The sequence below is a fragment of the Apus apus genome, chromosome 1, assembly GCF_020740795.1.
Source record: "Apus apus isolate bApuApu2 chromosome 1, bApuApu2.pri.cur, whole genome shotgun sequence".
NCBI classification, from domain to species: Eukaryota; Metazoa; Chordata; class Aves; order Apodiformes; family Apodidae; genus Apus; species Apus apus.
Window position 1 is genome coordinate 11827865 of NC_067282.1, and position 15915 is coordinate 11843779.

The following is a 15915-nucleotide window of genomic DNA, read 5'->3' on the forward strand; positions in this document are numbered from 1 at the left end:
TGCTCTCAGGTACACGGTGTCATTCTTGGGGTGCCCTACACAGCGACAGGAGTTGGGCTCGATGATCCTGATGGGTTCCCTCCAACTCAGCATATTCTATGATTCTATGATATGCTGTATAGGTCCTAGATATCTATCCTATAGTTTGTGCCTGGGTTTCCCACTCAGGGGAACAGTGCAGCTCACTCCAAACCCTGACCCTGTGTGCAATTTTATGTACAGGTAAAACGGCTGAGAACTAGGAACAAACACAGAACAGATCAAAACAGGGAACAAATAAGTTTGTCAGCGCAAGCACCCCTATGTTAGCCATGGAGCATCTTGACTGCAGTCAGATGAGGGAGCAGCTGGGTGATTTGGTATAGGTTATATCAACTGCTCTTGAATCAGCACTCCCATAGCCTGAGAGTCTGCTTACCTTCCTGGTGCCTCAGAATCACAGCAGTGACTGCAGCTGTTTGGGACTCATTTTCATTCCTCCATCTGCCCTTATCCAGAAAGTGGCATCCTTTCAGCCTTGAGGGGGCTCTGACAAGAGCTTTAATCAGCCCAAGACCTACAGAGTTCAGAATCCAGCTCTGCCCACATGGCCAACAAGGGAAGCAGAGGGGCCATGCTCTGGGGAACAATGGATTAAGGGTTGGAGATGGTGGGTTAACCTACTTTGTGGGTCTACAGAAAGGAGACAAGAGGATGTGAATTGTTAATTTTTATTGAAGTTTTCATTTCCAGTGATTCCAAGGGCTTGGAGAGGCACATGTGAAACATGTTCTGCCTTGAAAGAAATGAAAGAACAGTCTCAAGGAGGACTGAAGGCTACTTGCCAGCCCCTCACCACAAAGCACAGCAGCAGGTGGACATAAGGTAACAATTAGAGGAAAACGTGCTCCTTTCTTGCTCCTTGAAATGCGCGTGAAAAGCACCCTGTACTCCACAATGACTGGAGTCTTCCTGGGACAGCCTGGTGGCCAACCTTGAGAACTGCATTAGAGGGACGCAAGCCTAGGTTTCCACCACAAAGACAAGACATTAGCTAGCACAAAGCCTGAACAAAGGCCTGGATCTTGTCTTGAATGAGTGGAGCTGGAGAATCCTGAAAATTACTTTGAAAACCAGATGTTTCTTTAAGTCTGTGAAGTCACACTGACTGAAACTTTTTGCAGAACTTCCTACAGTACTACAGAGAAAACCTTTTAAAAATATATATTCCCTTTCGCCTACTGTAAAACAGATAAAAGTTTACCTTGCACACAATCTCCAGTCCATATGAATTCTCACCACGACTGGAAGCACCTCCAATTTTCTCCACTCTGTTGATTACACCTAAAGATGCATCTAGGACAAAAGGAGGATCCTGTAGACAGTTGAAATTTGTGAGTTTAAAAGGGGGAGGGGGAAAAATCCCCAGCTCCTGCTCCCTTATGTCTATATTCCCAAACATACAGCTATGATTCACTAAGAATTATTCTCAAGGAACACTTAGGTTTAAAGATCGAACAGCCAACAAAACAGAGGGTTTCAAAAGCTTACCCGTTCCATGCTTTTAAAATACAATCTGTAATTGGTAACTGTGAGGGTTCCTCTGATTGCTCCAGTGAAGGGGCAGATATAAGTAACATCCTTAGCTTTAAAAAGGAAATAAAAAGGTTGTTAATGTAATGGTTAACTGATGAGAGTAAAATCATGACAGCAACATTATTCGGGGGCTCTACTTTTCAGATGATGGAATGAAAAGCAGCTTAATTTGGGGTTGTAGCCTAGAGCCAACATGCAAGTTTCAGTTCTGTGGAGAGGGTAAAACTGTAATTATGAATTGAACTCTGGGCAAGTACCATCACCTAGAATCCTACATTTGTACAGAACTGCCATCCCTGTAGAGAGCCAGTATTCAGCTGCAACCTGTTCACTTGTACTGAGCAGTGTATTGCCAGTAGCTGAGAACAGCATGCACAAAAAGCAGAGAAAATTCCTGCCTGGATGCATATACTCGAAGCTGACAATAATCTGCATAATAGGTAAGTATTGCCAATAAGCTGGTTTGTGCCACTAAGGATAGGAGAAGGCAGCTCTCCTACACATGGCTTTTAGGATGCTTGGGTCCTTCTGCACACCACTGCATGCAGAGTCAGCTCTGGGATGAGGGCGCTCATGCTAAAATCCAGCAATTTCCAGCAGCCAGGAATCTGCATAGCACCCAACTGCCAGTGATTTTAAGTCTGAAGTCAGTGATCAAGTTACTTTGCAACAATTCAATTATTTTTGAGCCTGAGTGACAGTGACATAAAACAGTCCCCTTCTTAAAAGGCCTCAGACGTTTCTCACTTGTTCCAGCAAAAGGCAAGAGGTGCTGCTGGTTTTCCACAGCAAACACCTACCCTAACAACCCTTCTGTTTTACATCAATTAAAATGACAACATTTAAGTAATTTCCTACCCTTCACCAGCCAGCATTGATCCATCACATCTTCAGCCCCTGAAACACTTGGCTGGCTGTGCCCTGGCAATGGTTTATGCTGTCACCAACAAGTAATGACAACCCTCAAACACACAGAGATCCTTTCAGAAGAAGACCCACTGACCAGAGCTGCCAGGTCCCTGAAAGAACTCTCTGGACCATTTTAAAAATCTCAAGCCTCCAAACCCTGTGGGATCCATTTTCAAGGGCTGTGTGAAGCCACGACAGCTTGCCTTCCAACCAGATGACAGCCATCGTACACAAGAGGCAGGAGGCTGCTGGGGTGTCAGGATGGGGACCCGAATTTCCTCTACCCTTATCTCATGAGATTTATCCTGGAGGGAGGGAGGAAGAGACTACAGGGCACTGGCAATTCATATAACTAAATTATCCTCAGGTCAGCTTTGCTTCTGCATAGTCTTCACTGACTCTTTAGATTTGGATAATGAGAAGGAGTGACTGACTCAGAGCAAAATAGCTCAGAATTTTTTGTTAAAAATAAGTAAAATACAAATATATATATACGCTATAGAAATTTCATTATTTTTTTGTTTATCTAAATGTCCACGCCTTTGTTGGAAGGACAATGAAAGACAAAGTGTTTCTAGCCAATTCTAATTAAACCAAGTGTTTAATTATTGGCTGATTATTAATCACTTCTTTTAAAGACTAGTTTGACAGAGGTTTGAAAGCAGACTCATGAAGCATAATAAGGGTGAGGGCAGCCTGCTTGGTTTTTCCACTAGAGATCCCATTATTCAAAATGCAATTTCAAAATGTTTAATAAAAAACAGAAAAACCCAACAAACCAAACAAGATCTACTAATAAGAGAAGTGTGCATTTACATCTGAAAAGTAACAGGATTTCTGGGTAAAGAGGAAAAGTGCTAGAAAAATGTTTTCCAGGTAAGGAATCCCAGGCACAATCTCAAACACTGGCTTTGCCAGCTTGTAAGCCACATCACCTTCCACATTTGCATTTTATTAGCTTGGTTTCCTAAGGAAACAATTTTCCTTAATTACACTGCACATGTACACATGTACCTACACACCTGGCTTGTCTGACCTTAATCCTGCCACAGCTCTATGGTGTCAGTGGTCTCCATCTGATAAACAGGGGTCTCCAAGGCATTAAGATCCTTCACTGTTTGTAAGAACAGGTGCCAGGTATGAGAGATGTACTAGTGCTACTAGCAAGGGAAAGACTAATAAGCTCAGCCTTTGGTAGGTAGAAGAGAATCCACACGGGAGAAGACTGGAAACCAGGATTTATTAATTTTCCTGCTTATGGAATTCCTGTCTTTTATAGGGCAAATCTTACCCTAGACTACAGGGCTGGCTGAAATAATTTTTCTTCCCCTGCCTGTAAAATACAAAGATAATTACATTTACCTTCTTGACACTTTAAATGAGATATAATTATTGCTTATGAATAATAAAGATTTCCTTTTCACTACCTCCAGCGTCTTGTGGGACAAGGAAGCTGCTGTCTGGCTGACTCCAAAAGCCACCCAGTCTTCCAGACTTATGTGGCTCATCATATCATTTGCCAACAGACAAAATACAAATAACCCTGATCTCTTAAACCATTCCCCAGGAACCTTTCAGAATATAGTCTTGCTGTCAGAGCTAACTGTACCTGCAGTGTGAGTTAGATGCCAGTCTGCAGTGCATGGTTGGAGTATGAGTTCAGAGTTCTCAGGAAATGAGTACAGAAAAAGACTGAGCAGTGAGGTGGGATTTTTTTTCTCCCTCTTTTTAGTTGTAGAGTTTTTTTGTTGTGGGGGTTTTTTGGTAGAGTGTTGAGGTTTTTTTAGGACTGAATTTGCTTTCTTCTTTATCACTTGAAGAGAAAGGCAACATGTTAAAACTAGAAAATGCAAACTCTTTCATAGAAAATTAATCAAGAGGCTTAGAATTTCAGACTAGAGTGCATCAGCAAACCTGATGCATGTCAGAGAGTATGGATGAAAAAAAAGAAGAAAAAGACCCATCTTCATATTGCAAGAAGTTCTCTGCAACAGCACTGTATCCTCTCCTGCAGTTTGTGATAGAAATTTAACACACCGTTGTGCCATGTCAGCCTGCAAAGTTACCCCGTGGCAAGTACAACCTGAAAAAGTTGATCCATGCCCTCTCAGGAGGCAGCAAATGCAAAGCTGTACAATCTTTCTCAACACTCATGCTGAGATATGTTAAATTGCCATGTATTTGCTACATGCTAAGAGAAGACATATAGTTACTTTGGCTCATGGGATGTGCAATAACTTGATTAATGAAACAACCTGATCACACTTCTCAATACAACAGCAATTTGCTGTTGGTCAATGATTGCCAAGATATTTCACTCTATGAATATTCTATCTGGTCAGCAAACAATAAGGAATTCCCTCTTCACATACCCATGTCTTTAATGGTTTCTCCTGGTAGCAAAGGTGGCTCTTCCATTTCAGCCAATTTATTAGTCTCCCTCAGAACCTAAGCAAAAGACAGAGGCAGAAAAATATATTAATTGTGTTTTCATAAGCCATGAAGCTCACACGTACCTGCAACAGGTCAACAGTATCAAGGACAATAAATATTCAAACATCTTGTGGTACTGCCTAGTGTCTCAGCCTCTGAAAGGTCAACAAAAAGCACATTTCAGTGCAGTCCTCCAGCATACTGCTGGGCCATGCAGAAGTGTTTAAAGCAAGGATGTGTGTGATGGAGAGGCTGCACAGTTCCCAGGTATCTGCTTTTCATCTTCCAACCTTCTTCACCACCACCCACCATCACAAGTCAAACTCTCACAGCTACATACAGAAAAGGGCCCCATTCCTTGCCATTTACACTAAGGAAAGTTTAAAAGTTATCACATCACTATCTTCAGTGAGGATCTGACAACTGCAAAGATCTCGATTTGGCTCAGTAGTAGTGACCTGTTACTAAGGTTATGTTTTGATAGCATGTATAGGAGTTACAGTTTCCTTTTTTATTTTTGGCTGTCAAATAACCCCTCCTCCACTTTCATTCGCGTTAAAGTTATACCACAGGACATCACTTTTCACAGATATGACTGCATTTATACAAGGGTTTTCACCAGAACAGCTGCTGTCACAAAACAGATGGACATTTCAGTAAAGCATGGCCATAACCATGAAGCAGAACCTGAGGTCTAAATCTATGGTAAGAACTAGGGGAGAAGAGCATATGTAAGTGACCAAGATGAAGGCTAAGTCTATGTGGCCAAGTGCAGACAACTTTAATTGTATTGTCCATGCCTTGAACCAGTCAAATAACCACAACCACAGCAGCACATCAGTTCATCAACCTAATAACACGGCGAGCAGATAAATTAGCCCAGACTGTGCCTCATGCTGTAGCAACCACAAGACTTGGGGTTTAAAGTTGGTGTGCATCCCACCTGGTGGAGACAGGGCAGAGAGAGCTCATGTCTGCTCACAACTGAATGTGCAGACTCGCCCAAAATGTTTTCTTTATCTTAACATGGGGAAAGAGAAGGAATTGTTTCAATTTGTTATTAGGAAATCCCTGCAAAGAAAATTCAAAAACATGGACTAAAGCAGCACTATGGAACCTGACACATCTGTGGTCAACTTTCATGTAGGATTAAGCCAGAGGGAGAACCTCAGGGAAGAAAAACTTTCTAAACTATGCAAAAAAAAAACTAAAACAAAAATTAAAGAAACCCAATGCTACAATAAAAGCACATTCCAGCATCTTCACACAACAGACTGATGTATAGATGAAAAGATTAGTAAGATCAAAGCCTTCCTGAGAACAAGATGTACATTTGAAAAAATGCATTCAAAAGACTCATAAATAAAATAAAGTAAAATAAAATAAAAGCACAGTCCTGACAGGAACCTCACAATTGTACCCATTTAGGCCAGCTCTTACTGTGGCAGCTGTCAGAGCAGCCAGACTGGAGTCTACAGGATGGGTAAAGGGAGGTAAACATTGATAGAGATCACACTGGAATATTCAACTTGAAGGAAAATTTATCCTCCACATCAGCAATACCAGTAAAAACAAGGTTTTGCTGGTATAACAACCAGAAGTCTATTCTGGGGATTTCTTGTCAGCACAGCTGTGTTGGCCAAAGATCACACAACCCGTCAAAGTCCTGACCAATGGCCTCCCTGACAAAAGTCTGTGAAGTGAACCTGCCCTCAAGTCCTGCATGTCAGTTTTTGTGCTTTGAAATTAGCAGGATAACATCTGGATTATGCCAAATGAGTTAAAGGCTTCTAGCTAATTAGTCCACACGTGGTGGTCATCTTTACAGCTCTTTATCTTGGAAGGACATTAGTAAAAATACACTCTGCTTTTCTGACACAATCACAACTTCTTTGAGAAGGTCCATATTCCAAAGGGCCAGCAGCTGTTCCTAGGATCACTTTGGTCAAGAGCTGGCCTTGCTGCTCTCCTGCAGATGTCAGCAGGAGCACATCCAGCAGTAAACATTTGGAGGATTGGGTTGTCTCTTAAGCCAAAACAAATATGAGATAGATAGCACTCAGTATGACAAACAGCTGCCATGATCAGTAGATGGGCAGTGCTCAGGTGGGTTTCAAACTCTGTACTGCAGGTGGGGGAAAGGAGGAGGGAAGGGGCAAGCAGTACAAGACGAAGACCTCCACATCAATACCATTCTGCTAAAGGCAAGGTCGAAAGCTTTTTTGGTTTAAAACCTGGCTTTTCTAAGTCTAATAAAATTCACCTGCTCACTCGCACTTTCTAAAATGTGGAGTCCCCAGGGTGAGAGGAAAGGATTAACAATCCAAACCTGCGCTCACTGCAGCGCAGGGCAGTGGATGGATGACCTCCTGGAAGCATGGCAGCTTAAGGCCAACAGCTTCTGCCTCCTTGCCTCCTTTTTTTTTTTTTTTTTTTTTTTTTCCTTTTGGTACAAAGATGAGAACTAAACTGTCATTTTCCCCATCCCCCAACTGACTTAAGCCACACGACCTACCTCAGGCAACACAGCACCAACTGCCTTCATGATGATTTCAAAGTCAGCACAACATCACCCCTGGATAACAGTCACCTTCCCAAGAGGCTGAGACAGACATGGTCAGAAAGCCCAGGATAAACACTTCTCTGGTGTGCTGGTCTTTGCAGCACCTGCCCAGCTCTAGACCTTGAATGAGCCTCCTAATTTGAACACAAACACTTGAAACCTGCCCTAGCAGGGACCGAGAAATGAACCATAGGCATTTTCCTGAAATACATCTCCATCAACAGCTCCTTAAAATTGATTCAGGGAAATGCAATCTGTGTGCAGCTGACAATGCAAGCAGCAGGCACAGAAGACATCTGGGGCAGCACTAAAGGACAGAGGGCAGCAGGAGGGAGGAAAAGTGGGTGGATATGAAAGAGGAGTTTTGGAAACAGATCCAAGAGGAAGAGTGGGATAGGACAATGCACATGGAGCTCTGGGAGGATGCCAACACCATAGATGGACCCTCTATCCCCTATTTGACTAAGAAGATGACATGAAAAGCCCCTCCACCTCACTGCCTTCCTTCTCTGCCCCTTCAAATCCAAAAATGGTTCATTAAACTGTCAGAAAAATCTTTTTTTGTACAAGCTATTTTCAAGACTCTAAAAATAACACTCCTGGCCCCAGATTTAGCCCTCTGCAAATTAAGAGCTCCAGTGAAGCAAGGAAGAAGGTAGAGGAGCCAGGGACATGACTGCAGCAGCCCAGCTGCAGAAGAGTGACAGCCAGCTGGCTACTGATGTATTAACACTACTGAGGCAGGTACCACATACATCTGAAACTGAAATGTTTCACCTCTGTGTGCCTCAGGATCTTAAATTGTTTAGGGGGAACAAAACCAACATATGCTTTGAGATCTGCAATGAAGGTTGCTTCCAGAGCTGGGCTGAATCAGCATTATTTAGGAATAAGACCATGCTAGCACAGACACACACTGGCCTTATCTGTGCCAACCATCACTAAGATGATTTATGTAAGAAGCAAAGACAACTACCAAAAACTGTAGACTACTTCCCCTTGCCTCTAAGCCAAACAAGGACTTTGTTATCTGCTTGGTAACTGAATCTCTGGGGAAGCTGACAGTTTAGGTACTCACCAGATTAGCCTTTATTTCTGCCTTACACACCAGAATAACCTTTATTTCTGTCTTCTTTTACAGAGTAATGTAAATCTACCCATTCCACCCATCAGGATACACTCATCCACGATACTGAGCATAGGAATCCTTTAGCAGCTAAACACAAGTCCTGCCTCAGCTCAGAGGGTGTGAGGACTTCATGCCACCACCTACCTTTGTTCTCTGCTCAAGCAATGACTTGGCAGAACAATCCCACACTTGCTACATTTAGCAACTGCTTATTTTACTTCAGGATCTCACCTTGTGTTAGCTCCAGCCCACTTACCCATGGCTGAAGGTGCAGAGCTCTCTCATGCCTTCCCACCTAAGCCAGAGAAACCCTGATGTTGTATTGCTGACACAACATCCATATATAAGCAACAAAATTATCACCTCCTTTGCCTGTGTGTATGGGGTCAGGGAAAAACGTTTAGCTCCTACTAAAAAGGTAAGAGTGCGCCCTGCCTCATCCCTTACCTCTTCATACTGAGATTTCAGGGTGCTGTGGTTCTGCCAAGCCTCTCCAACTGTGTGTTCACACTGCCTCCTAACCCAGCAGCCAGCATGCTGCTCCAAAAATCCCTCTCCTGACTGATGTCTCTGCCTGACTCATGCATGCAGCTCATCCTCAGCAGTTACATCCAGCTTGGGCTGGTACAGAGCTATGCTGCACCAGAACTCTTAAGCACAGGGTCACAGCAGCCTGGGCATCACTGAATGAAACTTTATTCAGGGTTTGCTTTTGTTTGTCAGCAAAAAAACCTGTATGTTTTTCTCTTGTAATGCCTGAGAGGCATTTGCCTACCAGTGAAGCTGGACAGCCAGGCTGACAACACACATCCTGTGCTGGCTGAGGCCAAGCCAGGATTGCCTCCTCCTATCCATCTGCCAATGCTGTAATTGTTCCTCTATCTACTGCAGTCAAGATGCCTGGATCTGCTTAATGGCTTTTTTAATGGCTGTTTATCCATAACCTGGATTGTTCTGCCAGGACTGTCTCAGGGTATGAGTGAAGGGTGCAACCCTAGGGTGAGGGAGGGAGAGCAGCAGGGACTGACCACAGACAGTAACTTTGTCCTTGGACACCAACACCTGCAGTACAAGACTCCAGATAATAAAGATGCATGAAGAGAGCACCTGAAGTCCTTCCTAACTATTTTCCAGTCATTTTCTTCTACATTCTCCTGAATATTTGAGTCCTGAAATCTACAGACATTGGTCAGGTTTTTTGGCTTCATGCAACTTCAGAGAAGACTACAAGTTTGTGCTACTGAATTGTTGTTTAACAGTTTTCCCAAGCCTGCATAGATTCTTCTATCCAGAATCACAATAAAAATGAACTAAAATAAATATTTTTGCTTTAGACAAAATTGAAATTTACCTTTTTTGTGAATTTCACTCCCTGCCCGAGTTAATCTCTCCTTGGTAACCTCCTACATGCTGAAAAATCAATTTGCACATTTTTAACAGATTTCTTTATATTATTATATTTATATTATTGTATTTATTTATAAAGCCACAGTGCCGGTGCAAAATGTCCAACCTGACACTGTCACCACCTTCCTCCTGCATTATTCCTTTCCCCAAAACCACATCTGCCCCATCTATTGAAAAGACAAGTGCTCCAGGCTGGGAGCTTCTTTTGTTCCAGCTACACACAGTCCTGTTCTGTGTTTCCTGCAGCAGGAAGCTGGTCTCTTAATTGGTGCCTTGACATAAACATATATAATCTGTCTGTACAAACATCGTGCATATGCAGACACCCAAAAAAAAACCCCAAGACCCTCTGCATCTGCAGCTTACAGGTGTGGCATGCTGGACTTGTGAGCATGCACTGGTCATGAGCAGCAGGTGGGATATACGCTGTGGAGACAAGAATCTGAGTGTTGTACACGTGTGTGCAAGAATACACACACAGAATTAGAAGATTTGGAAAAGCTTTTCAAATTATGGGTGAAATATGGACTTGAAACTCAACAGCCAAGTGTAAGGTTTTGCCTCCTACAGGAACATATTTGTCTGATAGTTCACATTTTAACAGACTACCTGGGAATATTCTGCTTGTAGTTAACATGTCTAAACTTTCCTTTCTCCCTTTTTTTTTTTAAATGTCTTTCTCCCAAGGACTGGCACTTGATTAAGTGCCCTCCTGCATCAGCACTCCTGCCACTCTGCTGGCAGGGTAATCAGTAAACTGCAGGGATACGCATTTCATCTGAAAGTGCAGATCTGCATCTGAGCTAGTCAACCTAGGTGCTCTGCACTGTCATTGGACAGCAGGAGAACAAGGAGATTCCCCTTTAGGATGAGTACCTTTCTTCCCACCAAAGGCTGAGAGCTAGGGTAAGTAACTCCAATGCAGATCTGGTGGGTTGTACCCATCTGATGCTTCCCTGTGGGCAGTGTAGCAATGCCCAATCTCCCAGACAACCCGATGCAACTGAGCAACCACAACCCATACTTTGCAGAGAAGTCCAAACTTTGTGCAGAGAGGCAGCAGGAGATGAGCCAGGCCAGATCAAAAAATTGCATGAAATTATTTAAAACAGGCTCCAAAGCTTGAAGGATAGGTCTTGATAGCTGATTTACCAGAGACAACATTTGGGTCAGAGTTGGCTCCTTTCTGCCGTCTCAGAGAACCACATGAGGGAGGTCAGCCTTTCTGCAAAGCTCCTAGGATTATTTTTACATACTTGATTTATTTATTTATTTATTTTCTTTGTAAATCAAGAGGAAAACATATACACTTACGTACCCACTGTTTTTCTCCTCTAAATGCCTTTTGGTGGTTGTAGACCATGTTCATCTGCTCCTTCCCCTGAATTATCCTCCTACTCAATCCCTTTTCTCTATCATGACTGTTGCCATAAAATTCAATCAACAAAGGACAGTGCCACTATGGTAGGTGTACCAAGATTTATCATTACCCCAGTGATGATACAAAAACCTCTGAAACAAAACAGATAAAGAAGCTCTTTCCTTTAACCTCAGAAAAAACAACAGCACAGATCTCATTCTATCTAGCTGACGCTGACAGAGTTGCAGAACTGACATGAATGTGTGCAGAATCAAGACTCATATGATTATTTAGGATACTTTTTCATAGGTGCCTTGGTTTCTTCTCTAAATGAAACATTTCTTACAACAGGAAAAGGGGCACATTTTTTTCTAGCATTTTGCTGCTAAGATGCTTCTGTCATCTCAATGCTCAGTAAGAAGGACTGCAGAACAGCAGCCATGCTTACTTGACAAATCCTTCTGTAGACTGAGAACACTGTACTACTTTGGAGAGATTTTTCAGCTGCCATTTTTGGCTATTTCACATGTACTTTGAGAATATTTATGTGCTATGTATCCTACATGAAATGCAAGAAAATATAAATCATGCAAGTAAATAGACCTTGTGATTATCTTTCAAGCATTAGGAATACCACAGCAGAATGACTACAGGAAAGAACAGCAGTATCTCTGCAATGACTGAAGCACAGGGACTTTTCTGAGGATTATGACCAGATGGGTTGAAAAACTATGTTAGAGACATTCAGACCAGCAAGATACTTACTGGAGGGAAATGCTTTGTATCTTATTCTTTTGGGATATTAGAAGTTTGAAGGGACAAAGACAAAACATCATGAACATATGGATCATTTCAGAACAGTAAACCGAGAATCAAATATACCATCGAAAGATCACATCAGGTCAATTCAGCTCCTAAGAGAGCACTCAGCCAAATAAGCCTTCCTAGCTTGGTTGAAAAACAACACAAGACACATTTAAGATATCAAGAAAATATTCTGACAACAGATCCTCTATTACACTACTCTAAAGACAATAATCACATACAATGTACATTGCCAACTGCCTCTTAACTATGCTTTCTTGACACAACTAAAAAAAAACAAATTGCAAATGTGATCTCTACCTACCATATACACTTTGAGAAAGTATAAAAAGGCTTGAGAAATCACTTGCTTACTTACCACTGTCTTGAAAATCTTTAAAAATAAGTTGAAGATTAGTGTATTTAAATAAAAATAAAAATAGAGTCACTAGAGTAATATAAAGTGACTCGTCCACAGGAGGAAGTAGCCACCATGCAGTGTTTCCCTCGGGTTTTCTGCTTAGTTTTTACCACAATGTACTTTCCCACTCAGGCTGGAGTGCCCCGTGATGAAGAACAGCCTCTCTGAGCTGGTGAATATCCTGGACCCTCACTGCACAAGTACAAGGCAAGGTTCAGAAGCTCAAAGGAACACATTGTTGAGGGCCACTCGTTCAGCCTCAGCTGGCTTGTCTCTTCAAGTTTGTATGGCTTGGTGCCTCAAGACAATTCTCTCATTAGGCTCTGACAGAAAGTCGTCATTGACTCAGCACAGCAACGCTCCCTGCACAGAAGGTTGCAGATATTATCTATTCAGACAAGTCCAACATTTTTTAATACAGAACCTTCTTCAGTGCCCAGGGTTCCACATATGCCTCAAATGACAACAGATCTCCACTGGCTGCTCAAGAACTTTGGACAGCATATTAGCCTGATTCTATCCTTTCTTTAATTTTACTGTATTTTGTTTAGCAAACAGCTTATATGGGAACATAGTTTAAAGTTTTCAAGGAAAGCATTAAACTAGTCCAGGGACATTCATACCATCAGTCTTAAGGAACAGAAAAATCAAAAGAGAGTTCTCTCTGACCAAAGAGAGAATTACAAATTCTACCAACTAAAACAAGTCACAGAAAACTGTCTCTGATAACACAATTTTCATTTCACAGTTTAGTGATATATAAGATAAGGATTCAAGATACAAGCTATAATGAGTAAACAATCATACAAAGGGGAATGAACATATTTCATTCGGTGTCAAAACATATACAGAAAATCTTGGCAGGTACTGCATGCAGTCACAAATCTGCATGCTCCTTTTAAATACCATGCTTGTTCATTCCTGCCTGTTTTGTGCTTCAATCTACAAAACTATAACTATAGGGGGGAAAAAAAGGCACGTCTTACCCAGTTTTACTCAGCAGAAGGAGAATTCTTGCACTTTTTATCTAGGAGTAATCCAGCAGTCAACTAGAAAGAGCTGAAAATATTTTTGAGGAACATATGAAGGCCATTTGCTTATTCTCCTTAGTTTTCCACTCCTAATAGATGGCAATGATAAATGCTTCCAGAGATTTCTTTCACTGTGCATTACTTCATACTCAAACATTCAGGTACCTCTATACAAGAAAAATCAGCAATGCTTGCTGTCTTTGCTCTCTTCTAACTAGATGAGCACTTAGGGAGTATTATTTCCACGTATAGGAGACAGAAAACTGACTGTATCTGACTTTCCCCCCATCTAATTTGCATGAAATCAATATTTTGCAACACAGAGCTTGGCTACTCTTTTTTTTGTTTGTTTTCTGAAAGGGGGAGGTGGAGAGAAGGACTTAATGGGAAGAGGTGCAGGGAAAGGACCAAGATTTTCCATCTCTTAGGACAGTTAAAAAAGAAAAAGATTGTAATTCTAATGAAATACTTTATTTTACATGTACTGCATTTACAGTCATGCAAACTGGAGTCCTAGAAAAACATAGCAATGGCAGGGATTAAATTCCAGTCACTCATGGGGCTGTCCTGGAATGACCACGTTTATGGACAAGGGCATCATTCATTCTCCAAAACCAGTCCTTTGTGTCTTTGTTCATCGACAGCGTAATGCTCCAAAGAAGTAAGGAAGCCTATTTCCCACAGACACACACATGCAACTCGTACAAGCTAAAATCAGAATTCCAAGATAGTTAAAGTATTTTTCCTCATTAGGTTTTCTTCTCTGCTGCTCTTTAAGTCCTACTTGATATCTTTGATAATGTAAAGCATCACCTGCTCCTGTATTTGGCTCAAATTTCATCCCTGTGTGCAAAGGTATCCAGGCAAACATTACATGCAGATCAGGTAAGGACTACTTCTGCCAGCATAGTTCTACTCCTGCATAGTACCCACAAAAATGTGAGGGGCACCTTTGTGTGAGAATATAACTGAGCCCAAAGTGATGACAGAGAAACACATATGAACAAGTCTTCACAAAGCAACAATAAAAAGATAAACTGTTTGTTTCATTTTACTTTATCACCAGTTCACATCTAGCCAAGTCTTTTGTGACCACAGGTCAATTATCTTCATCATCTGGTGGCTTGTGTAATATGGTCTGTAATTTAGTAGCAGTCACAGTCCAGTGCACTGGGAAGGAAAGCTCACACAGCAGAAGACATCTTTGCATTTGCTATGAACTAATCTTCTTACAGGCAGTCTCAGGCAAAGAGTCAAGGGCCAGTGTGAAACAGGAAAACTTATCCATTCCTATCATTAAGTGAGGGATGGAGCTGACTGTCTGGGCAGAGAGTCTTCAAAGCTAGCCTGGAGTTGTTTAGGTAGATTTTTTTTCATGATTTACTGCTTCCAAGCTCCATCATTCACTAGTCTCTTAAAAGCAAAACTAAAAAACTTTGCCTAAATGAATCCTGAAAGTTTAAAAAGTTATGCCACTTTAAACCCAGCTCTTGTTGAACATGTGTTACACATAACCAAAGCCTGACACACTTCCTGCGTTGGCAGGAAGATAGCAATGGAAAAGCTCATTGAGGCTAGTTTTAGTGATTTACAGAAAAGGATGAGGGGGGGTGGAAATCACATCTTTCTTCAATATGTTTTTCTACTAACAATATACATGTTCTTCATAAAACTAGTCTAAGCCACTTTGCACTAAAACTAGAATAAAGTAACAAAGGTGGCAAAGTCAGTGACTGGCATGTTGGATAATCCTGCCCCACATCACCTGAGGGACAGGATTTACCTCAATTTTAGAGGTCTACATCTAGAGAAATTACCCTTACTCTCCTCACAGTCAGAGAAGAAACACAGTAAGTTTTCAAATGAGACAAAACTGCACCTTTACTGGAGCACAGCTAAAGCTGAGATCCACTCTGAGAAAGCCGCTACTGTCACTCAAACAACATTCACAACATCCTGCAGCAAGGACTTCTCTATCTCAGCCTACCTGATGTTTTCACCTAGCACAGGCATTTCCTTAAAGCTGAGATAGATCATAAATAATCTATTTCTTTTTTTTCCATTTATTACAAAGGAATTGTAGTTTTCTAGTTTGAATGCAGACTCACTCAGATTTCATCCAGGAAACCTAAGGAGACAGCAGTGACATCCTTTTACTGTCTTGCATCAGTTATGTATTTTACAACATTAGCCACATGGGCTTGTCTACAGTCTCCAGCCATACACACAGTGGACAACAAATTATGGTTACACAAGCAACTCTTTCTTTCCTTTTCTAACCTT

At 41.7% G+C, this 15915-nt stretch overlaps 1 protein-coding gene across 2 annotated transcripts in view; it reads right to left on the reverse strand.

Annotated features, from left to right (window-relative positions):
* Nucleotides 1–15915, reverse strand: part of MTMR2 (myotubularin related protein 2) — a 63864-nt gene that overhangs the window by 22620 nt on the left and 25329 nt on the right. For both annotated transcript variants that reach the window (XM_051639720.1, XM_051639729.1), the window contains exons 3-5: nt 4857–4932; nt 1531–1625; nt 1244–1354 (exon numbers count right to left, since the gene is read on the reverse strand). In XM_051639720.1, the coding sequence (XP_051495680.1) occupies nt 1244–1354; nt 1531–1625; nt 4857–4932 (282 nt within the window). The remainder of the gene's footprint in view (nt 1–1243; nt 1355–1530; nt 1626–4856; nt 4933–15915) is intronic.